Source organism: Alosa alosa, chromosome 4 (genome assembly GCF_017589495.1).
Source record: "Alosa alosa isolate M-15738 ecotype Scorff River chromosome 4, AALO_Geno_1.1, whole genome shotgun sequence".
Classification (NCBI taxonomy): domain Eukaryota; kingdom Metazoa; phylum Chordata; class Actinopteri; order Clupeiformes; family Clupeidae; genus Alosa; species Alosa alosa.
In genome coordinates, this window is record NC_063192.1 from 21528188 (window position 1) to 21554738 (window position 26551).

Below are 26551 nucleotides of genomic sequence, written 5' to 3' on the forward strand. Positions count from 1 at the left end.
AGGGGGTCTGTTCCTTACTCATCACTCCTTCCCTGTGCAACATCAATCCTGCTGCTTCCTTTTTAACTGACATGTTTCGGAATGGTTCCCCAAGAGTTCCTGGAAGAAAAGCTCTCTTTACAGAGCAAATTCAGGAGCTGGGACTCTGGAAGTGGATTGTTATATGAGCACACAGGTGTGTGTGTGTGTGTGTGTGTGTGTGTGTGTGTGTGTGTGTGTGTGTGTGTGTGTGGTGAGTGTCAACTCACACTGCTCACAGCTTGCCAAGCTCCCGATATGCGTCCCTCTTTCAAGTGCCCCCTCACGGTTGCCTTGGAAACCAGACCTACTTCCTGTCGTTAACCTTGAACCCTGGTGACCTCCACTCGCAGCCTCTGTGTGTTGTGTCTCCAGGGATAAAAGTGGCCACTCAGGATGATCCATTGCGTTTCTGTTTCACCCTCAACCCCACCCCCGCCACCCCCCAACCTCATCCCCGAGATTCGAGCAGAGTCAAGGCCCCCGATTGATTTCCTGTCACTGACCACTTCACAGAGAGACATGGCCCTAATGTGGCCTACCCCCACTGGAAGAACACCCCCTCACACACACACACACACATACACACACGCACACAACACTCACATTACCACCCCCTCCAGGCAGGGGAAGACTGTGTAAATAGATCTTGGAAACACATTATACTGAAACACCACTGCCATGAACTGTAAAACTGCTATGAATATCCAAAGTTCATTCCATGGACACTAAACAATCTCCCATTGCAACATGAGGAAATTCTTACCACAAAGATGGCATTAAATATTGTGTGTGTGTGTGAGAGAGTAAAAAATGTCAGACTATACACTGTTTAAATACCTGTTTGACTGTTACCAAACTGCTTTCCAAAATGGGGTCAAATGTATGGACATTGTGAAGCCGTGCAAAGCCATATATCATTTGGGTTGGAGCGAAGTCTGGATTTTATACATTACATGGCAAATAGCTCTCCAGGCGAAGTCTCTTTTGAGTGCAGAGATGGACAGGGGGGTCCTCAGCGTGAGCTAATAGGCGCCCCACGAGTCCGAGACCCCATCAGGCCCAGGGCTCTTACCCTGATTGGCTTTTGAACAGCATTAAGTGGAGCTGCGGCAGGTCAGATTGATGGTTGGTAAGAGGCCATGAGCGTGGAGAGTGTGCGGAGCATTCGCTGATTGTTTTGCTTTCCCGGACGCCCACTTTGCCTTGTAGTGAAGGGGTGGGGGTGGGGTCTTAGAGAGATTTTTTAATAGGCTATCTATCTATGGGGTTATATATAAACAAGGTTTGCTGGTTTGTCGAAATGCCTTGTAGACATTACATTCAAAGTCATCCATATAGAGGCTTTTTTGTATATAATGTAAGTCATTGGTCCACCATGTAGCCAACAAACTTAATTTCAGACGGTACATATAACAGATGTGTTTATTTTCATAATTGATTTGCAATGGATTCAGCATGGAAGACATTGACATCCTTGAGATAAAAAAATAATAATATTTTGTAAACAATCTGCCAAAATGTGGGTGTCAAGTCAACTATTACAGACAAAACACCTGAGAATATATATCTGAGTGTGTATGGCAAATATACTCCAGTATAATAGCATAATAAGACATTACTAATGTAAGCCAATTAGAGAGTAGAGATATTTTAACATCCACCCAAAGCCTTCCCAGCCGGTCTGGGCCATAGAGGTTCATTCAGGTTGTCTTATGAGACGTACCCTCATTGACGTTGCAATAAAAAAAGACACTGTCTTAACAGTGTCTATCTGGGGGAGAGTTTCTTTAGTGTGTTAGACAGCGTGTGAGTGGCAGGGAATGTTTTTGATTTCATGTGGTTGAACTGGCTTTGGTTTCCTTCATCTATGGAGAATGCAGTGTTCCTGTGTTTCTAGGCTTATTGTAATCTAAACTATCTTCATGACATATCCTGTGTGTACATATATAAATATAAGCATAACCTCTATGAATCAGAGTGTACAGTTTATTATACATATTTACATTATTATAACATAATTGTTTATATTATGATTGTTACAGTATTATTATCAATAATAAAATGAACACATTTATCAAAATTCAAAGAAAGTAATAATAAAGTCTAAAATATATATAAAATATCTTTGTTGTTGTGTGTTTTATATTTAGTTTTCGTACACAGCAGAGGACCATTGATACTCATGTAGCCTATACTTATGGATGCATGGTTATATCATAGAAGTGATAAAAGTACAATTCTCATCTAAATGGATAAATTGCACCAATCATTTTCATTAAGGTGGTAATTGAAGATCACAGTTTTTTTTATTCTTGTTAACTACATTACAGACCATATTTTCTCACTTAGTTTTGCTCTTTCTGACTGGGGTCAGTCAAAAGGGAGCCTCTGTGTAGTTTGTTGCATCGCCTAAAATCACATAATCCATCCTCTGCAGTAAACTAGGGCACAAGGGATTGAGTCAAAGATATAGCCCAGAATTCCTCTGAGCATGGTTTGTGACACAGCTGTGGAATCACTTAAGTCATGGGAGAATTGTGCTTGTTATTTTTTACAATAAAATCAATTAAGTAATTTTACGTTTTTACCAAATGTGAATATAAAGCAGTGGTGATTTTACTGTAAACTTTGATGTAGTAGTCAGATATATTTCCGGTCTCTGACAGTAGATGGCAGCAGCGAGTCGAGTTTAAAGTTCACACTCACACAACTCTCTAAATAGTCTGCGTATCTGTCTGTGCAATTGCAGTGATTACATCACAACTGAGTGAAAGGATGGCAAGGACTCGGCATAGATTCATGAGAGGGAATCAACTCCTCAACCGCATTTGCATACTTTAATAAACACGATTTGGGCACGAAGCTCTGTAGCACGTGCTTGACTCGGGCATCCACCGTAAAGTAGCCCTATTTCCTCCGCTTAATGCAGGTTCACTGGCTGAAGAACCTTCGAGCTTTGAGGTGAGGCATTACTAGCGTTAAAATGCTGTGAAACCTGCGTGTGGATTTATTCATCTGGAGAATGATAATCACCGCCTCAGCAAAGTAGGCCTATATGCATGAATGAGAGTGGGCGTATGTATGAAAAAAAATAAAGGTTTGGTAGAAGCAGTTGACTAGGCTCAAAAAGTTTGGGAGTCAGGCAGGGGAGGGGGAGAGACAGTTTCGTGCAGTGCGCACTGAAGCGCTGAGAAAGAGAGAAAGATGAGCAGAGGAGAGCGCGTTTGTCGTGAGAGGCAAAATGGCAGTTCCCTGATCGCGCCGCAGTGCAAGAAGCGCTGCTTAGCTGTCACCCCTCTCTGATGATTCAAGTCTCCGACGGCTTTGAACGCGGTCGTTTAATGGATATTCGATGGGGAAATTGCACTGGTAAATTGGCTAGAGCGGAAACCTGGCGACGGGTATATAAAACCCATATGAACTTAATGTGACAGGTTGGCATGAGTTAAATTAGTGTGACCGCGAAAACGTCAGATCGATGCGAACGACAACTTTTAACCAGTTTTTTTCTTCAGAAATTGAACGCTCTGCAAGATGTAAACACAAGCATCTCAGTGATTTTGAGGCAAGTGGACTATTTTTTATTCTGAAGTGACATAATTCAGCTGAAAATTATGTGTGCGTAAAGCGTTTCCCCCCTAATTGCGTTTCTCAGCCGTTTGCTCACACAGTAACCTAGGTAAACTTTGCAACGTGCGCCTGTCACGAAAAATATACTGTTGTTCAGATATCAAGATCCTGCTTCGCTACTTCTTAAGGATTTATCTGTGTGCGTATTTCAGTGCGAACGGAAATCTTCGAGTGTTTCAGTGCAATACCCAGTGGTGTGAAAGCCGCAGTAATGCCAGTATCTGCAGTTTGACAAATTGAAAGAACGCAGACGCACTCAGCATGGCCTGCAACTGGTCCCATTGCAACGCTTTGAATGATTAAGGGGATCTGACAGAAGTTAGAGAATTAGCCGGACTTATTTTTTAAATGAAATAGTCTGTTTTGATGACTTTGAATCCCGCATCCATCTATGCTGTTTTCAGTTATGGAAATATGTGCGTGAAAAAGCGGTCAAATCATGAATCGTATGTAATTGGATTCTGCTCGGATTTCTCGAGGTTAATCAAATCGTCACGGTTCTCAAGTTAAGGATGAGCAGCGTGTCGCACGCTCTACATCCAGAAGCTCCCGAAAAGAAGAGCGTCATTTTGACAACGCGCGTGCAGTGAGAGAAAGGATGCTCCAGGAGAAGTCTCACTCGAGACGAACCTAAATAATTTTGCTGTCGTGAATACGCGTGATTCAAATCAGTTGAAAACTGAGTGATCAGTCTGAGTAGATGTCTACCATTTAGGGACTACATGGATGGAGGAGACAAGCACCAATCCCCGACTCTGAGCTTTTGAGTTGTGCTGAAGTTCACCATGGGGTGAGGAAGAGAGGAAGGAACGTGGTCAGTTTTAGGAGAGGGTGAGTGGCCAAGAACATGGACTGTTTGTTCTACAATTTGAAAGAATTCTACTTACTGAAAAACCTTCCGTTTTTGAAGATTTTTCCAAGTTGGTTTCTCCCCTAACCATTTGTTTTCCGTAGTTTTCTGAATGGATTTTTGTTAACCATGTTTTATTCTTTTCACGCGACTTGATTTTGAATTGCACTTGATTTACCCTAACCTTTATCACACCTGAGCGCTCTGCACACCTACCTAGGCAGATAATCACATTTTTGAATAGGGTATCTGGCATGAGTTATGAATTCTCTGAATATCTGAATTCTTCTTGGGTGTCATGTCTATGGACTTCTCACCGATTGACGGTACTGACTCTATTGCATCAGATGTCGTATTGTAAAATGGAGGTACATGAAGGATTGCTCTGAAAAGACCCACGCTTTTGCACGATTGAGCCACCGCCGTTAATTTTTCATCATACACTTGTGTGTTCAGGCGACTTGCATGCAGGTTTCAAGGATGCTGTATAGCTATAAGGGTTCCATTAAGCTCAAGTAGTATGCAAGAGGAGGTAATAGACCTTACTTCCATATTCTCACGGCCAACCCATTATCCTGTCCTCTAGGATGAAATCTTTTCATACTTTCTGAAAATTGACTGGGTCCTTGTGGGACACACCATGCTGTCTACTGGAACTACAGGCAAAACCCAGAATGTTACTCTAACAATATTGTGAGACTGACACAAAATTAGGCCTACTACAGACTTAGACTCCTCAAACAGGTGCCAAACTTAGTACGTAAACATTTATAACAATCTGTGGAGGGTCTAGGAGGTTTCTAAAGAGTAATTTCCTATTTCAAGTCAGAGCAGAGATAGAAGTGGTAGGCAAGAAGAACATCATTACACACATACTCTCCTACGTTCACCTGTTCTTTAGACCCTATTCCTTTCCTCTCCCCCCCACTGGTCTGGTCAGGTGGGGGGGGGACTTAACCCCCCAAGAGTGATCGCCACGGGTGACCCCTTAGCAACGGGGTCGTGACCATGGAAACAAGCCCGGAGAGCCCTAACCGTGCGGTGGAGTACCTGCTGGAGCTGAACAACATCATCGAGAGCCAGGCCAAGCTTCTGGAGACACAGCGCCGCCGCATCGAGGAGCTCGAGACCCAGCTGGACCGGGTCAACCAGGAGAACCAGGACCTGCGCCTGGACCGCGACCCCCCCTGTCCTGAGCCCACCTCAGGCCCCGTCCAGAACCACACCGACCAGAGCCTGACCCAGCCCTCTTCTCTGCCCCTGCACTCCTCCTCCACAGGCACTGGTACCAACACCGGCGCCGGCCCGGTCCACAACAGCAACGATGGCACTGGTGGTAGTAGCACTGCCACCAGCCCCTCTGCTCCCACAGCGCCCCCTACTGGGCTGAATCGTGAGCGGCGAAGCCACACGCGCCTGACCCGCGGGCTCTCGTGTGGGGCGGCGCCAGTGGAGAGGGAGCGGGGACGACTGGAGCGGATTGACAGCTCTGGGACCAACACCACCCCCACACCACGCAGACAGTAAGAGTCCCATCTTATATCCTGCTCCTCTCTCTCCTCTTCTCTCTTTGTCATGGCGACGGGCAAATGCTTCTGTAGTCTAGTCATAAGAATGGAAGCCAAATGTGTCTTCTGCACATCTTCTCTCCACTTCTATCCCTCTCTCCTTCTCTCTATGTCTTTGTCTAACTCTTTCTTTCTTTCTTTCTTTGTCTCTTTCTACTTCGCTCCAGATCTCTCACTCTCAGACACACACACACGCACACACACACTCTCTCTCTCTCTCTCTTTATCTCTGCCTCTTTCTTACTCTCTTTGTCTCTCATATTCAGGGGATACTAGATGGTACAAACTAAACTTATTTGGTGTCTTTCCCCCTTGGGTTTCTTTACATTATCCTGGTTTTACCTCAGAATGTCACAGTGGTGGTAATGACCTGCAATATTCCAGTGGAGTGCTGTTTCAAATGATGTGCTTGTCACATTGAAGCTGGGCTCAGCTGAATGCAGTGGTTAATCAGTGCTCACTTTGCTAGGAGTTGAGAATTGAAGAACACAGAGGCAGTGAAATGTGTCTGTGTGTGGGCTGTTTCTCTTATGCATCTGATTGTGTGTGTGTGTGTTTGTAAGAGAGTGGATAGAGGATGTGCTGCTCCTCTCTTTCTGTGTGTGTGTGTGTGTGTGTGTGTGTGTGTGTGTGTGTGTGTGTGTGTGTGTGTGTGTGTGTGTGTGCGCGTGTGAGTGGGTGTGCTTTAATGAAAGTAAGTGCAGCGATTTTGCACAGAGGTCAGGTATTGTGTGTGTGTGTGAAAACCTGATTGCATTGCAAATACACTTTTGTAGGAGTAGGATGCAAAAATACTCTGTTTGTTTTTTTACCTTACCTTTGTTTCTGTGCGTGTGAATGTGTGTGTGTGTGTGTGTAAGAGAGAGAGAGAGAGAGATAGAGAGAAATGTGTTAAAGTGTATGTGTGTGTGTGTACATTGTACAGTGTAAATCAGAGCAAAAACACATTTTCCATGTTCTCTCCAGTAGTGTAACAAATAGCAAAATGCTCCACCTATTCGCAGCAATCTGGTTTCTGTCACGATACAGTGACTCATCTAGTGACACGCGTCAGATTGGGGGGATTTGACGCTTCAGTGCCAGCATGGGGTGGTGGCATTATGGTATGTTTGCCATCTCGTTGAAAATGACACGTCCTGAGACCCTCCATAGTAGCCTGCAGGAACTCTGTTTTACTTGCACTGCTGCCATGGTGAAGTGATGTCATAATGTACCATCCCCACAAGGTAAATCCAGGTGCCATGGGAACAACAGAACGCGCTTGTATAAAGATACTGAACTGCTCTCTTGTGTTAACCGCAGGTCCACCCCCTGGTCATTTCATCAGAACAACTCGCACTGCTTTGATGATGAAGAGTGGTGCCTGGGGCTCAGTTGTGGATTTGCACCTGTGTTTGATCTAACTGTTAGATACAACACATAGTCAGTCCATATTGCTAAAAACAGAAGCAGTGCTCCATTATTCTAGAGGTGTATCTAGAGGTGTAGGTTGTTTGCTGACAGGGATGTCTTTGGCTGTGACTTGGGATATCGCTCATGTTACGTGTTACGTAATGCTACATTGATGCCAGGTTGGGTATCTTCAGAATCTGTCCGCTAAATATGGGCACAATTAGCCTAATCTAGCTATGCATCTTCATGTATCCTATGCTGCAGGGGATCATGAGAAGAGCTTTCTTTCTACTGGTGGCTAACTGTATTATGAGAGCTGTTTGATTCTCTGAGGTAGGGGGAATGCCATTTTTCCATTTTTCTGCCATTCTTCTAAAAGTTCTTATTATGACCGCCGCGCAGCGAAGCGGGGGTCATATACTGTAGGTTTAGTCAGATTTTTTTTTTTTTTTTTCTTTTTTTGCATGTCCAAATTTCCGTCAAGGATTCCCGACACTGAAAGACCGGGTACACGAAACTTGGTGGGCATGTAACCCCATATGGATAGCATGGAACCATCGTTTTCGTTTTGATCTGTAGCCCCCGCTGGACTGCACCCCTAAAGGAGGGTAGGGCAGACACAGTTTTCTGTGAATATCTCGAGAACCATAGGGTTTAGGAGGACCATTTTTTTTTGTATGTTGATCTCAAAGGGCAATGTCAACCCATTCCATAACCACTCATTTCATGTATAGCGCCACCTAGTTAAACACAAAAAAGTAAAAATGAGGTGTTGTAATCGCAGGTATCTGTGACCTAACATAGTCAAAACTGCACGAAATTGGAAGTGTAGGATCATTATGACACCCTCTGAATGCACGCCAAGTTTCGTGGAATTCCGTTCATGGGGGGCCACACAATAAATTAATTTATGTTACTAGACACCAACTGGCCTGTAGGTGGCCGGAGACAGTTTTCTGTGAATATCTTGAGAACCGTAGGGCCTCGGAGGTCCACCTTTTTTTTGTATGTTGGTCTTAAGGGGGCATGTCAACCCATCCCATTACCACTTATTTCATGTATAGCGCCACCTAGTTAAAAATTAAAAAGCAAAAAATTAGGTGTTTTCATCACAATATCTCTGGCTGACATGGTCAAAACTGCACGAAATGTGTAGGATCATTATGACACCCTCCGAATGCATGCCAAGTTTTGTGAACTTTCGTTCATGGGGGGCCTTACAATAAAATAATTTATGTGTACATTTAGTGACCATACACCAACAAGGATTCCCGGGACACAGAGTACACGAAACTTGGTGGGCATGTAACCCCACATGGATAGCATGGAACCATCGTTTTTCGTTTTGATCTGTAGCCCCCCCGCTGTACTGGACCCCCGAAAGGAGGGTAGGGCAGACACAGTTTTCTGTGAATATCTTGAGAACCGTAGGGCCTAGGATGACCAATTTTTTCCGTATGTTTGCCTCCAGGGGTCATGTTAACCCATTCCATGTGCACACATGTGCATAAACAGATACACACGCACACACATACATTCACAGTAATCATACGTATGACACATACTCACACAGTAGACATATGTATGCATGCATGCACATGCACAAACACACATACGCAGGCAAACACACAATCACGCACACACACACACACACACACATAAACATAAACGTGTACACGCACACATGCACACAATTCAAGAATTTTGATTTTAATTCTCAGAATTATGAACAGGCAAGATGGGGGTGGGGTTGTATAAAATGAATTTTACATGTGAAATCTATGAACTAATCATGTTTTGTTACTTGTTGTTTAGCAGATACCAGTGAGAATTGAGTGTGGATAATGCAATTTAGTGAGACAGTTAGAATCATATAGGCCTTTCAGCGTGATTTATTTTTGTGGAAAAAATGTGCTGGACTGGGCAGCGGTCATATTTTGTACCGCTCTGCGGTACATCTAGTTAGTGTTAAGGACTGTGACGGTCTAGCTACGACCGCACATGACTGGTGAACTGTCAGCACTCGTCCTCTACACATCAGCTGATATTTGTGCACACACACACACACACACACAACACACACTCGTACACGGGCCATTGCTTTGTGGCTAGCACTTTTAAGATGTGTAAGAAACAACACAACACTAGCTACAGCTATTGGCAATGATGGCACATTTATTGTTTGTCTGAATTAGACACATACGTTTGAATGTTTGTCAACCGATAGCTACCGATTCGCGTTCATGGCGTCCTCTCGTTCCAGCTTCTGAAGGTCCGGTGGCAAAGGAGGGCTGACTGGATCGCATGGACTGTTTATTGTTTCCGGGTGGTATTGGGCCGTTCCATTAGGTTAATTGATTGTGGCAGAGAATGTCTAATAAGGGGAGAACCTTCACTCTCGGAACGCTTCCGGTGTGGTACTGCATCTAGGGGCGAGTCCAGAATGAATGGAGGTCTATGGAGCTGTACCCCTCAAAATCCACTTTTCTCGGGATAGAATTTTTTTTCAAGTAATTTGAATATTGTATTCGAAAGGGGAGGCAAAGACAATACACTTGGTTGAGTATTATATTTTTTAAAGTCACTTAATTGTTCTAAAAAGCCTTTCAAACGTGTCAATGACGTCATTCATTAGCATGATCATAGCATAGCAATAGCATCAATGCTAGCGTGTTATGGGCAACAACGACCCAACCTGTAAGAAAACGAAAGGACATGACTCCCAGATTATTTCACTTTTGATTGATAATCCATATCTATTTTGCGAAAAATAGATATTCAGTTGTTAAATAGGTGAAAACAATAAATGTAGCCATGTAGATCCATAGGACCCCATGTATTTTGGACTTCGCCATAATAATCGCCATCTAGGTGAACTCTGGTGAACTGCAGCCAAATTCGGTTTGTATGGGATTAATAGAGAGTGGGGAGGCTCTCCGTAGACGGACTCTGATTGTGGGGTATTTCGAGACGGAACTGATCAAGCCGCATCGATGATTAGTCTTTCCACATGTAACCAAGTTTATTATTTAACAATGTATTTAGCTCATTCTGCTAGTGACATGATATATATTTATGCTTGTGGCCCAGGGTCTGTCTTGTCTATTGTGTGTTAATTGATTGTTTAGTGTTTACCTGTCTATGTTAAATGGTGCTGGCCACCAGGTATATGTTCCCCTCTGTCTAGTCTGATGTGAGTCTTTTCTGGCCTATGTGATGTGTAGGGTACTGTGAGTACTATGACTGGTACAATGCTGCTGTATTTTGATTAGAAGCTAAAGCAGGTTTTTCATACTGGTTTAATCTCGCAAGATTAGATGCTAAAGCAGATTTTTCATACTGGTTCAATATTGCAATTTTGGAAGATTATTATTAACATTTTTCTGTCCATTTTTCAATGGACTCTTCTGCTTGGTTGTTCGAGCCAAGCCGAATAATAAATTACTGTCCATCTTCACTACTGCCTCTGCTTCTTTGGCCACACCCACATTCGTTAATGGTAACTTCCGCTCGGTTCCATTACAAGGACATACACAAACACACACACACACACACACACACACACACAAGGTATTTGAGCCTCCCCTGTCTCTTTAGCACATTGTGTGTGCTTTTTCCTCCTACATCACCCTGCTGCTTGAGAAAGCCCTCAGTCATGTTTCTTTTCAATCTCTGTCATAACACTCCTTCAATCTCTGTCTCTTTCTCTGCTCAATCTCTCTCCCTCTGTCAAACTCTCTCTCTTTCTCAATCTCGCTCCCACTCTCTCACTCTCCCTCTCCCTCTCTCAATTTCTCTCTTCTCTTTCTTCCACTGCTGTGTTCACTGTTTGTTCTGTTTTATTTATTTATATCTCTCTCTCTCTCCCTTGGTATTCCTCCCCCTTGCTTTGCTCTCTGCTTCTCTCATCCACTGCTTTATTTGTTCTTGTCTTCTCATCTTTCTTTCTCTCTCCTTCTCTCTATCTCTCTCTATCCTCTCTCTCTTCCTTTCTTCAACTGCTTAATTTGTTCTCTCTTCTCATCTTTCTCCCCCCTCTCTCTATCCTCTCTCTTCCTTTCTTCCACTGCTTTATTTGTTCTCTCTTCACCTTTCTTTCTCTCTCCTTCCCTCTTTCTCTCTCTCTCTCTCTCTTCCTTTCTTCCACTTCTTTATTTGTTCTTTCCTCCTCCCCCTCTCCTACGCTTGTCTCCCGTAGGACTGGTTAGTCATTAGTAAGTAACACACATTAGTTGAGCGTGTAGGTGTTCAGCATTGGGCTCAATGGCTTGCTGCCTCAGAGGGCCTATAGTAAGAGAGATAGTGGTGGCATGGGCAGGCCAGGCAGCCATGGGTGCTCTAATTCCTGCCTGATTGTGTGTGGATTTACTTTTCCTCTCAGTAGGCCTCTCCATATGTTAATGTGATCCTTCTTCATTTTATTGCCTTATTGAGGAAACATGCGACACAAGCCCCCAGCTTCAAGAACACTTAGGATCTCACAATTGAAGAGTAATCCAAAGATTTTGTCCTCGGTTCAAGCTAATCTCATCAAAGCACACACACTCTCTCTCTCTCTCTTCTCTCTCTCTTTCTCTCTCTCTTTGCTCTCTTTTTCTTTCTTCACACATCAGTGTACATAATTACAAATATCTCTAGTTTCTGGAGCATCTGAGAGGCAGTTGGAGTATAAATATCCCTCTTCTGGCTCCATTCCTTGGTAGCCGAATGACTCCATCTCTCAGAGATACCTCTCCCCTGTCCCCTCTCAATAATGCTATTTTAAGATGCTCTTCCTTTTAGGAGGCATCCTGCGTGTTTGACGGCGGTGTGCCGTGAAGAGCGTGGCTTTTTACATCGTTTTGCTCTCCGTGTCCGCTTTTAGCCGCTCCCTCGCTACTTCCATCCACCTCGCTGACCCACAATCCTCTTGTCCCCACCGTGCCTGGCCACTAATGCTATCTTCCATTCACCCTTCTCTGTGGTGCTGCATTTTTCACCTTTCTCTACCTAGGTGGTAGTGATTGTTCACATTTCCATTCCCTCTCTGTGGTGATTAATTTTTCACCTTTCTCTACCTAGGTGGTAGTGATTGTTCACCTTTTGCTATCCATGGTACTGAATCTTTCACCTTTTCTTTACCTATGGTAGTGCTTTTCCACCATTTCCATCCCCTGTCCATGGTGCTGAATTGTTCACCTGTCCTTTTTCTGTTTTCCCTCTCCTGGATGTGTCTCCCCATCCCCTCCATGCAAGATTTCAGTCTCTCTCTCTCTCTCTCTGCCCTTGCCCTTTACTTAGTTTCTTCTATGTCTCTCTCTTTGCCTACATCTCTCTTTCTCTCTCTCTCTCTCTCCATCACTGCACCGATAACAGATGGTGAATCAGTGTGTGTGTTCTATCATTTTCTCCTCTAAAGGGAGTCTTACTGAGAGTCACTCTCACCCTCTCCATCTCTCTCTATATATTTCCCCTCACTATCTCTCTCTACCCCGCTCTATATCACCCTCTCAATCTCTCTCTCTACCTCTCTCTCTATATCACCCTCTCCATCTCTCTCTATATTTCCCCCTTTCCATGCCCTTCTCTCTCTTTACCTCTGTATCTCTGTCTCTACCCCTCTCTCTATTTCCCTTTCCATCTCTCTCTCTCTCCCATCTCTTCCTATTTTCCACTCTCATTCCCGTCCTCCATGACTACCTACTACTCTCTTCTGTTTATTTATATCATCCTTAGCTTCTCTCCTTCCCTTCTTCCATCACCTCCACCTTTCCCATTCATTTCTCTTTCTCCTCACCCCTTCATCTGAGCCTTGCCTCTCCCTCTCTCTCTCTCTCTCTCTCTCTCTCTCTCTCTCTCTCTCTCTCTCTCTCTCCCTCTCTTTTCAACAGCAGAAGGTGCGTGGAGTAGGTGAGGTGCTAATGACTGTGTTGAAGATGCTCTTAACTGACTCTGATCCCCAGTGCCCGTCTGTGCCAGCCTGTGCCAGCCTCCCAGCATCTCTACCCTCTTATCCCCATGCCCTCTGCTGCCCTCCACGCCCACGGCCCAGCTGTGTGCCAGTGAGCGCAGCTCAGTGCCAACCACACACACAGTGGGCGGCATGGCTGCCTTTCTCAAACAGCTGAGCTCTGAACAGATTATATAGACATACTATATGCCAATATACTATATGCTACTGATCAGACATACAGGACATACTATATGGTATATGTTCTATATGGTACTGATCAGACATACAGGACATACTATATGCCGATATATACTATATGCTACTGATCAGACATACAGGACATACTATATGGTATATGTTCTATATGGTACTGATCAGACATACAGGACATACTATATGCCGATATATACTATATGCTACTGATCAGACATACAGGACATACTATATGGTATATGTTCTATATGGTACTGATCAGACATACAGGACATACTATATGGTATATGTTCTATATGCTACTGATCAGACATACAGGACATACTATATGGTATATGTTCTATATGCTACTGATCAGACATACAGGGCATGCCATATGCCTGTACGGTATATACTATATGGTCGCCTTTTCCCAACAGCTGAGCACTGATAAGATATACAGGACATACAGTACTATATGCCTTTTTATACCACTGCTTGGTTAAATTTCCTATTACGATGCAGTGATTAGAACGTCAATTATTTTTTATGTTAATTGCATACCTATGAAGTAGCTCCAGTTTTTTGGCCATATCACACTTGTATATTAATTAAACAAACTCCTGAAGGTTAAATGAACTGTTACGTTGCATCAAAGCTATAAAATAGCAATCTGACAGACGTTCAGAGCAAAGCATCTTTGTAACATATGACTGAGGTGGCTTTTAGCTCAGTTACATGGCAGTAGTCTAAGTAAAACATTGATTTTATAATAATGCACTTATGAGGTGTAATGGCCCCTCCGCTGTGCATCAGGGGCCGCATTAACACCTCGAAAGTGCATTCATTTCTGTTAACCGAATGCTGTGTCGTCCATTATCTCTTACATATAATATATGTATATGTAAGAGATTTTTTGAGAGAGACAGAGAGAGATTGTAGAAATTATCCTTGGCCTTATGTACCCGTTGAGGACTGAGCCAGTGGACTTTTATGACAACAATTGCAGGATTGTTAATGTTTTCTTTAAACATGCATGTAAGTTTGTTGAGAGACAAGGAGAGGCTGTGCAAAGGTGCACATACTGTATCTCTACAATGAACGAATTCCATCCAATTTAAAGTACAACATGCAAAATCATTGTGTGGTGGTCAATGTTGATATTGTGGTGGGCCGCCACAAATAAGTCAATGTATGGGAAACACTGCTGTCTGTAGGTGACCCCTTTGTCACCCTAACTAGCATTTGTAAGCATCATTAAATTTGAATGGCACACGTGAAAGTGTAATCTGTGGCAATCACAGGGCCACATCTGTCTCTGCACTGACTTCTGATGTAATTGAAGGTAATGTTGTAATTGTTGCCCTGTGGTCTGACTATGTTATTACGAAAGCAGCCATTATAAGCTGTGCACAGTCAGACTGCTCCAGCCCACACCATCACCTGGTAAATCATTTGAAATTATCATTTGAGCAAGCATGTGTGGTAAGAAAGGCTGACCAAATGAGTTCGCTTCTCAGCCAGGTCACTGGAAGAGATTCAGAGGCCACGCAATAGCCAAATAGTTACTCAAGCTCCTGGGGAATTGAGAGTTTAACACACACTGCAAACATAGTTTTACAAAAGGATATTTATAGTATTGCTTAGATCAGTGGTTCTTAACTGGTCTGGCTTTGGGACCCACAATTTCCCATGTTCATTTAGTCGCGACCCTTATATTACATATATTTTTTAAGTGTTCAAGCCAACGGATAAGGTGTGATACATGGTAAGACACGCGAAGTGCCTGTAGGCCTACTTGTTTGGAACATCCTGATCTTTAGCATTTGTGAAGCCTTCAACTCCTTTTAAAGCACTTGACAGGTTTGTCTTTGACAGGGGTGATTTGTTTCCATGTAGCATTTTAGTTTTGATGGTTTCATGCTCTCATGTGCCAGCAATTCACTGCACACCACACACTGGGGTCTCTGTCCCATTTTGTCCTCAAGTTAAGTGAATCCATATCCTACTTCAAATATTCAGGGTCGTAGCCTACCGCTAAAATTATGTCTGTCATATAAACACACAGACACACACACACACACACACACACACACACACACACACACACACACAAAGACTGCACACAGAAGAAGCACTTCAGGGAGAGTTGGCAAAAGTAATCTACAGCAGTGCAGATGCACTTGCATAATTACTGCTTTACAGATAAAAAAGACTGCACTTTTCCCAAACAACAAAAACACTGTTTTTATAAAGACGACCTGATACCTCCATGTAGCACCACCCACCGTGGGGGAGAGAGTATTCTACCGACACAGGCATAAACTACCGTCATACCACTGCTGCATATAGCTGCTGGCTATGCCGTGAGGTTAGCTTTTAATACACTACTAATCTTGACTGTGTGTAAAGGAGAAGTGCATGCTGTGAGGTTAGCTTTTGATACACTACTAATCTTGTTAGATGTTAGGAGCGTTTGTATGGTAGTGTATAAGTGTGGATATGTGCACATGCATTCCCCTGTGTGTGTGTGTGTGTGTGTGTGTGTGTGTGTGTGAGTGGGTGTGCGGGCATATTTGTGTGTGTTTTGCGTGTGTGTATGGGTATGTGTGTGTGTGTGTGTGTGTAAGCATGTGAGTATGTGTGTTGTGTGTGTGTGTGTGTGTGTGTGTGTGTGTGTGTGTGCATTTATGTTGTATCCAAGCGGGGTACAATTAATTAGTGTGACCTGAGTTTAATTACTGCAGGCCTGGGAGGTGCAAATCACTGCTGTGTACTCTACGCACCGGCCAGAGAACCCCCACACACACACACTCTTGCCCCCATCCCACCCTAACATTAGCCCTCTCCTTAGCATATCCACCTGTCCTACAGACCTCAGATACACTACACAATTCTCACTATGCAGGTTGGCGCCTCCGGTGTGTCCGGCATCAGTGTATGAGTGTGTGTGTGTGTGTGTGTGTGTGTGTGTGTGTGTGTGAGTGAATGGCTGACTGCGAGGAATGAAATAGTAAAGCATTCTGTGAGTATAAAAGTGCTTTTACCGTAGCACCAGATTTATACTGCACAAGGACAACCATGCAAGTCCTACAATAGGGGTCTAATATTAGACCTCTACTTAGCACATCCACCCTGCCCGCAGACTATAAATGCACCATACCATCAGATTTATATTACACAAGCACAAACATGAAACCCCTACAACGGAGGTCTAACAGAGGACCTGTCCGTAGAGCATCTCCCCTTTATACAGACCAGAATTACATCATACTACCAGATTTATACTACACAAGCAACAACATGAAACCCCAACAAGGGAGGTCATCACAACATCAGACGTCTCCTACCACACTTCCTACAAACCACAAATACACAACAGTACCAGATTTATACTACACAAGCACAAACGTGAACATGAAACCCCTACAATAGGGGTCATCACAACATCAGACGTCTCCTACCACACTTCCTACAAACCACAAATACACAATAGTACCAGATGTATACTACACAAGCACAAACGTGAACATGAACCACGTAGCCCCAACAATGCGCTCTGCCATTGGCAGTACAAGGCAAAAGAAGAAAGGGAGCAGAGGGTGCAGCTTGTACTGAAGTCACAGGGCTTAGAGACATTTGCGGGCTCCAGCGTATACACCGAGGTCCCAGCCGGGGCTGGTAGACATCGCAGGGCCCCCTTGGTGCGGAGCGGAGCGGAATTCTGCGGAAAGGACAGGAGAATGGAAGCCATGCATCACTAAACGGACCTGAGTGGTGTGACTGGATGGCCCAGGGGCGAGGGAGGCACTACAAACACAACACAGTGTTTGTGAGCAGTTTTACTCCAAGCCAGAGAGAGGGAGAGAGAGTGAATGAGTAAGAGATGGCAAGAGAGAGAGAGATAAGGAGAGAGGGAAAGAGACTGAATGAGTTAGAGAGAGAGAGAAAGAGAAAGAAAGAGGGAAAAGGAAGTAGAGAAAAAAAGAGTGAGAAAAGAGAGAGAGAGAGAGATAGATGAAGAGAGAGAGACTTAATGAGTTAGAGAGAGACAGATATAAAGAAAAGAGGGAATGAGACTGAATGAGTTAGAGAGAGAGAGAAGGAAGTAGAGAAAACAAAGTGTGAAAAACAGAGAGAGAGAGCCTGCTTTTCAGCCCTTCAGGTGGTTCTATTTCTGTTGTCCCCCTTCGGTGCCTTCTCTTCCTCTGTGTTCTCTCGTTTTTTCTCTTGCTCATGCTCTACTCCTGAGATAGGTATTGATCAAGCAGATGTTAATGCACAGTACTGCACAAACTAAAAAGCTCATTTGTCTCCCTTGTCTCCGTATGTGACAAATTATATGTTTTATGAAATTCAGTATGCACATATTCATCTGCCGATGTAAGTACTTAACAAATGGAAAATATTGTCGAATTCAGCTAACACATTATATTTATATTTATATTACCCTATGTTGTCAGCATGAAGAATAAAGTCATTAAACTGAACCATCTGGCAATGTAATGTACTACAGTACAGTAGCCATTGTCACTTTAAGCTAAAACAATTTTAAATGATTAGTCCATTATTGTCTAATTATTGTTTTGAAATCATGAGCCTTAATGCTGTTTCTCTGTCCATCCCAGCCGGTCACAGAATTCCCCTGAACAGTGTGACCAGGGTGAGTAGCATATGGAGCACTGATGGGGGCCGTCAGTTATGGCGTTATTTCACATTCCCAGCACCCTTTGCAGGTTCAAGTCCAGGTCAGCGTCTGCGCCTAGAGAACACAGTGTCTAGCAGTTGGTTGATAAGACACATTCCTGTCTGGTTTGTGCTGCTCCAGAACATTAACTGGTGGAGTAACAGCAAAGTCCTTTTAAGACAAGTCCCTCCACTCGGCGGCCATATTGTAATGCTTTTTGGGCATCTATTTCGGCAGAAATGTGCGTGTGCTACAGTAGGCTTCACAACACCAATCTTGCTCCAGCGGCAAGGTCACAACACATGATTGGCACGATGTATTCACAACACACCACATAATTGGTACAATATATTCACACTTTTTTGCCGTGGAAGGGGCGGGATGTGTAGACAACTGCCATATTGGCGTTACAAACTAACCTCATGCATATCTATGGAGGATTTTTTGAGTGCTGTGTCTCCTCATTAGAAAGTCTCTGGTAACAGACCTAAAACACGAAGGCTATGGGTTTAATGCCCAGTAATCATTATCAATGGAAATGTATATCTAGACTAGCCTGAAGGACCAGACCCAATCCGAAAGATTAAGGGTCTGGCTACGAGTAATAAAAATGGCCCAACTCGAGGGGCGGCACCAAGCATGCATTTGAAAATATCACTGCAATTGGATAACACTACGACCAATGTTTCTGGACATCGACGTCACAGCACTGTCGTCATGTGTTTAGCTCGCCTCTGGCCCACCTATATCAGATACACCGATGTAATTGGTGCAGCTCAGTTTCAGGGGCATAGGTAATGAGCATCAATACTCGTCGCCAGAGTCACTCGCTGAGCAAATTCAAATTTACTCTCGCGAGAACTCTGGATTTCCAGGGTATATCTAGACTATACTGTAAGAGAATTAGATAAATTAATCAATAATGTCTTAACCCTGGAGTTCTTCATTTTTGAGCTAGAGGTGTATTTGTGACTTTGTGTGTGTTTAGTCTGTTAGAAAGGATGTACAGCACTGGACTCATAATCTCAGAGTTGTTCATCAAGGAGGCTCATGTCCTATCTGTACAGGGCAGCAGTGGGAGAGTGTTTAGTCTTTAGGACAGGATGCACTGGGCTGTTATAATCCCTGGGCCATTCACTGCTGATGCTCCGTGTAAATCTGGCATTTGGTGCCAGTGAAATTAATTTGTAATGCAACACATCCTCTGGACAGCCTCTGGAAATGAAGCATATGTCCGAATGTAAATTATGCTTTTCATTTTTTTGCCTCTCTATCTCTCGTTCTCTCTTTATCTCTTATCTCTTTCTCTCTCAATGTCTTTCTGTCTCATACTTGACTTAATGATGGTCAATCCCTTATTAACCATTTTAGCCAGTGATGCCGAACAGTCTTGGCATTCTCTAGGGCATTCTGTATCTCACTATCTAGCATCGGGTGGAATGTATGATGAATATCTTCTATATAGTGTATGTCAGCTGTTAAGTTGCATGGTGAACATCTTTCATATACGTATCAGCTTTTTAATGTTTGGTTGAATGTTTAGGTTTAGTTTGATTTGTCGCTTACTTGGTGCACATCCATGTTATAATATATTTTGGTGTCAGGGTTGTATGGCTGAGACTCTGGACAGCTGGGTCAGGTTTGCACATGACATGAGGCAGTGGTGTGTGTTTCATTGCTACATGAGTGTAACTGTGAAAGTTTTGCACCAACTTCAGATTTCTCTGAAACCAACACCAAGATTTACTATCTATGAATCAGCATGCAAATGATGCTGCATACCATTTGTAGACCATTGCATTTTAGTATCTTCCCTGTCGTTTCGACATCCAACAGGCCGTTTAACTATTGTTAGTTTGCTGTCACACCCAGGAGGATTCTAAGGAGAGTTGGAGCCTTTACAGTTGGTTGGGTTATTATGAGTGACAACTGCAACCGATATTATCTCTTACTCGATGTCATGCCATAACACATCCATATTCAATATATCTTCCTCTATAAATATTCATAACAAAGGCGATGTAAGTAAAGGTCCATAAACCTATATGACAGCAGAAGATGAATTCAGCTCTAAATGGGCCATGGAAAAGGCTACTATGGAGGGAAGTCTCCCCTCATTTTCCATTTTTCCCCCTCCTTTTTCTTTCTTGTTTTTTTTGGTGGGGTTGTTTATGCGTTGCATGCCTGCAGGCGTAGCGCAAGGCTGCCTCGTCATGTCAGCCTGTTAACTCGCAAATGGAGAAGTCTTTTCTAGAGCCCTCTACCACTCAGTAGCCAGCCATGAGAGGAGCCACTGGTCTGTAATCCTTTGCACTTATCCTCAGGGATCCTGATGATTCAGACATGCCTCCAAAACTGCACTCACTTTGACTCCTTGTAGTCTAAAGCTAACTCAGATGTCTCAGATGTCTAACTCGGTAATCCAAAGCTAAGTTGGGTGTCTTTAGCTAACAGTCTAAAGCTAACTTAGTTCACTCATCAGCAAGCAAATGCAGAGATATTTTCCAAAGCCACAGACACTCCCCATAAGAGAGACCCATGCATGCAAAGTCCCTCTTAGCACTGGTTTCAGAGATGACTTCTTCTAGTAGTCTAAATTGGACATTTAATCAGAAATTTGCAGCATACAGAGCTGAAATCATACGATAACATTTATATTTGGCAGACGTTTTTATCCAAAGCGACATACTGTACATATGTTGTTTATATTACAAGGGCCATTGTCCCCGGAGCAACTCGGGGTTAAGTGCCTTGCTCAAGGGCACAACTGTGAAAGCTGGGACTTAAACCCACAACTATTCAGGCTACTGCATGCTAGCTCAGCTCCTTAGCCACTATGCTACCAACACTCCAGAGGTAACATAAATATGTGTCTCGATGTCATGCAGGCTAAAGTTTATACTCTATGTATAATTGTGATGGCATGTCACAGTGATTTATAATTCAGTATGATCTGGTGTAAATAGCAAATTTCACACCAGAGTAATTGCAAACCAATGAAGTCTTATCCATCAGGACTGGGAAGTGCAAAAAGCTTCACTTTTCCTTAAAAACCCCTCAATTTGGCCCAATTTGTCCATTTAGGTGACAGCCAGTGTCAGCCACTCAGTGTGTGGGTTGGCTGCAGGTCGGCAACAGCGTCTGGGATAAATGACGAAAAATCCCCAGCAGAAGAGAGCAGTGTCAGATCCCAGACAGATTTCTCATGGGCCAATGGTAGAACTGAAGGTTTAGGTGAGGACAGAGTAAACCGGCCTACTGGCTTTCCAAATGACCAGTAATAATGACTATGGTGAGAGTGTGGGAATGAGGCCTTGTTTAAAGGGCAGCCGTGGCCCACCGGTTAGCACTCCTAGGCCTTGTAACCGGAGGGTTGCCGGTTCGAGCCCCGACCAGTGGGCCGCGGCTGAAGTCCCCTTGAGCAAGGCACCTAACCCCTCACTGCTCCCCGCGCCCGCCCGTTGTAGCAGGCAGCTCACTGCGCCGGGATTAGTGTGTGCTTCACCTCACTGTGTGCTGTTTGTGTTTCACTAATTCACCGATTGGATTAAATGGAGAGACCAAATTTCCCTCACGGGATCAAAAAAGTATATATACTTATACTGTTATGTTTGAATAGATATGGGATCTGCTTTTAGTTATATTAAGGGAACTATATTTTAATGCGTATGACTACATTTGATATAGTACTAAGCAGCGCATTGATACAATAGTTACTATAATAGTAAATGACTGTAAAATGAATGCTGAAGTTTAACCCAGTAAAGACATTGTTACTTTACTCTGGTGTCCACTGATTGTTGGTTGTGAAGTGAAGAACACAACAGGCCTCAACCTATGAAAAAGTGAGGATGAGCCGTGACATGTTGTGCATGCAATATAATGTCTGCGGTCGTCAATCGTATTGAAACAACTGCAATGGTTCCTTGGTTGTGGGGGAGGGGGGTGCACATGGTCCAGTTATCACTGACAGCGTTGGTTTAAAATTACAGTATATGGGTCACATTACATGGTGTCTCTCTCAGCTGTGGCGTGGGTTTGAGACTGACTAACATAGCATTTGGACTTCAGGAGGCTCTGAGTCTGCAGTTGGTTACGGTGTCTTGAGCTCATAAGCATAATGCATGATTTGTCAGTCCTTTCTTTCAGCTTGGCTTGGTCTTTAACCTTTTGGATGACCTTTTCTTTCCATGTTTATACTCTCACTGCAAGAGGGGAAAGTGCTACCCAAAGAAAACAAACCAACTAAAGGAGATTTTAGCTGAAGGAAATGTTAAGACTGTTCAACCCATGCCCTCTTAGCCTGCACTGAATGTGAAATGTACTGTAGTGGGGGTATGCATAAAGCGCTCTTTTTAAAAAGCCCTCCTCCAATTCCATTCTTAGCACACTTTCCCTCCATTTCACAGTGGAATATATTATTTTGTGGTACTAGAATTCCATTAGGAAGGCATATACCATTATGGCATGCAATTTGCCAAATGAAAGTCCACAGTGAATTGCATAGCATACTTAAGGTCTGTTCAGCGTGCAAGTTTGCTAGATTTTAACACTGGAGCCACAAATCAACCCACCCACCCCCACCCCACTCCCCACACACACACACACAAACATATACACACACACATTTACAGTACACACACTCTCTCTTTCTCTCACACATACACACACACACACACACGTCTAGAGTGTGTGGGCAATTTTGAGATTTCTCAGTTAATCGGTTTAGGAGGGCCTGCTTTCAAAAGGAAAGAGTGTTTATTCTATTGCAGTGCTTGACAGTTTCTCTCATGTGCGCAGAGGCATACAGGACACACACTCACACACACACACATGCACAAACACACACACACACACACACACACACACACACACACACACACACACACACACACACACACACACACACACTTGTGCGCACATGTACACACACACACACACACACACACACACACACACACACACACACACACACACTTGTGCGCACATGTACACACACAATCTCTGTCTGTTTTTCTTTCTCTTTCTTCCCTCCCTGCTCTCCATCTCCCTCTCTCTTTCTCTCTCTCTCTCTCTCTCTCTCACTCTCTCTCTTTCTTTTTCTCTCACTCTCTTTCTCTCTCTCTCATCTCTCTCTCCTCTGCTTCTTTGTCTCTGCTGTGATTCTCCCTGTGCTGCAGATATGACTCACAGGAGCTGAAATTACTTTTGTGTCCCTCTCGCGCTCTCACCCCCTCATCCTCTCCTCTCTTTTCCGCCCTCTCTCTTTCTCGCTCTCCTTGTTTCTTCTCCCTCACTTACTCTGTCTCTTCACCTCCTGTTGCCTCTTTTTCTTTCTCTCTTTTCCTTTCTCTATCCCTCCCTCTTTCCTTCTCTCCATCTCTCTTCACCCTCACTGGCTCTCTCCTTTACCTCTCTCTCTCTCTCTCTCCTCTTTCTTTCTCTATCATCTTCCTCATGTACTTTCTCTACCTCTCCCTGCTGCCCCTCTCTAGGTCTGCCCATCTCTACTCTCTCTTTATCTTTACCCTTTATCTTACTCACTCCCCTCCCCTCCTGGTCTCTTTCTCTCTCTCTCTCTCTCTCTCTCTCTCTTTCTCTCTGTCCATTGACTCTCTTTACATTTAATCTCTTTCTCTCTTATTCATGCCCCCCCCTGTCTCCTTTCCACCCTCTCTGTCCTTCTCACTTTTCTCTCTCCATGCCCTCTCTTTGCATCCAGCCTGGTGGTGAGTCCTCTGTTATCACTTCTGCTGTGATGCGTATCTCTCTGTTCTCTCAGCTCTCTGTTCTCATTCAGAGTCCAGCCATTCGTCCAGGTGAGACAGTAGGTGGGAGCAGCATACACAACGTTTCGCTCGATTGGACTACAGTAATCCAGCAGCGATAACCACCAGCTGATTAAATCATCAATCACACCTCAAATAGCTGCGGGCTGCCGGGTCTAATCAGGTTCCGGATCTGGGATGGGTTCTGTTACTGAGCAAAGTGCTATCTGAGGCCGGGCGATCTGGCAAAACCGTCTGGGTTCATTAAGCTTCAAAGAGTGAGGATTAAACTGAGATCACAGGGAGCAGAGGCAGTGTGATTAGCTACTTCACCCAAACACAAAATGTCATTAATCTTTTTCAATGCACACGTGCACACACACAAACATACGCGCACACACACACAGATATTCACTCGTGCACACACACGCGCGCGCACACACACACTCAGCATACAGACTCAGCTATTTTTGCACAATACATAGGGGGGAAAAAAAGTAAGTGTATTTGACAACACAATACTTTATCTGATTGACTTCAAAGGGAATGTCTTACTCCGTAAAAATTAGGCTTTGGATCAAATTGAAATACTGCTGAGTCAGCTCAACTCAGGTAATTAGCTTTTTTTTCACTTGGGAAAACAAACACAGGAAAACAATTTCTGAATACTGACGTAACATGTCCTTTTCCCAATGCAAACAGTGCTATGTGCTATTTCAACATACGTTGTCATTACAATTTAATGTTTAACTTGATATAACAAGTATAATGTTTAACTTGACATGAAACGTAAATTACATAATGAGCATATTTTCACAATCCTTGCTGATTATAGCAACACGGTCAACACCATGAGGACCTGGGACCATGTGAATTCAATACTGCAAGCTCCAGGATCACAGTGAAACAGCCCATGACATGTCACGGTATTCTAGGGTGTATTTAGCCACCCAGAGAGCAGAGCAGCTGGAGTAGGACAGAGGCCAAGGGCCATTAAGAGCCATCTCTCTCTTTCTGTCTATCAGTCTTTCTTTCTCTCTCTCTGTCTCAGTCTCTCTCTCTCTCTTTCTCTCTCTCAGTCAGTCTCTCACTGAGACGCCAACGGCAACCTCTGGAAAGCACAGCCTCAGCTACATGCACACAGTGGTGGACAGGGCGCTCAGAGAGTCGAGCCAATGGGGTGTGAGATGTCTCTGTCTGAAGACAAACTGACCTGATGAATACACTTCACTACACATGAGCACACAGACAGACAGACAGAAACACACACACACACACACATACACACACACACACACACACACACACACACACACACACACACACACACACACACACACACACACTTCCCTCCAAGCATACACTTCTCTAAGTGCACAACATTCAAGAGAATGTGCATTAGTGCACACAGGACATGCTATATACCTTATACTGCAGTATATTTCATCTAGTAGCCTACTGTCTGGTGAGATACAGTATTATTTGTGAAAGAGGATATATACAAATGCGTGTAATACTTTGTACAGGTGCAAGATTCTGGTGTGAAATGCTAAAACCCTTCAGCATAGAACCATTTCCAACCTCTCATGGGCACCTGTAGGGCCCAAGTGTGCTCATCACAGATGCAAACAGCAGCCAAAACAGCTGAATACTAAACAGCCACCAAACTGCCTGGACTCTGAGGGTTCTAGAGCGTTAAAAAATTCATCTGGACAGATGAGCAACAAAATCCCTGGGTGTTGTAGATATGGTGACTGAGTGATCCAGAGAGCGTGTGGGGTAGCAGTGCTGAGTGAGTGAATGAGTGACTGAAGGGGGGAGAGAGTGAACGAGAGAGTATGCGAGTGAGTGAATTAATATGTGAGTGAATGAGTGATCGAGTGAGTCAGCAAGCCAACGAGAGAGAGAGAGGCAGGTGTTTATGCTGTGGCACTAAGGGACTCATGAGGTCTCGGGGAGGGTGGGGGGTTCATCTTCAGCCCGGGTAACCCCCGCCCCCCTCCCCCAGGGGTAAACTCATTCCATCAGAGTGTGCTCACATTAGGCTTGTTGCGTAATCTGCTCATTGCTGTTTTTTAAACATGGCTGCACTCACACACAAACACACAGCATGTACACAGATGCTCAGTGAGCACACAGAGAAACATTCTCATATACACCTACCTCTTTCTCCTCAGATACACATGCATGCATGCACACACACTAACACACACACACACACACACACACACACACACACACACACACACACACACACACACACACACACACACACACACAGGCCTATACACATACCCATGCACACAACCTTCCTTATGTCGCTTTCACCTAGGGTTATCTATCTGTCTATCTATCAATCTATATATCTATCTATCTATCTATCTATCTATCTATCTATCTATCTAAAGACACACATACATTCCTTAGCCATCTTTCTCATTGCTGATCCCAGCTGAGGTTGCTTTTCTTGCTCATTACATTGTTACAGTGTCATACTGTGCATTTTCTTGT

At 43.9% G+C, this 26551-nt stretch overlaps 1 protein-coding gene across 1 annotated transcript in view; it reads left to right on the forward strand.

Moving 5' to 3' along the window:
* The first annotated feature begins 2804 nt into the window (after positions 1 to 2804).
* LOC125293162 overlaps positions 2805 to 26551 on the forward strand; it is a 47509-nt gene continuing 23762 nt past the window's right edge. The window contains exon 1 of the mRNA XM_048240887.1: positions 2805 to 6024. Coding sequence (XP_048096844.1) covers positions 5510 to 6024 — 515 coding nt within the window. The 5' untranslated portion in view covers positions 2805 to 5509. The remainder of the gene's footprint in view (positions 6025 to 26551) is intronic.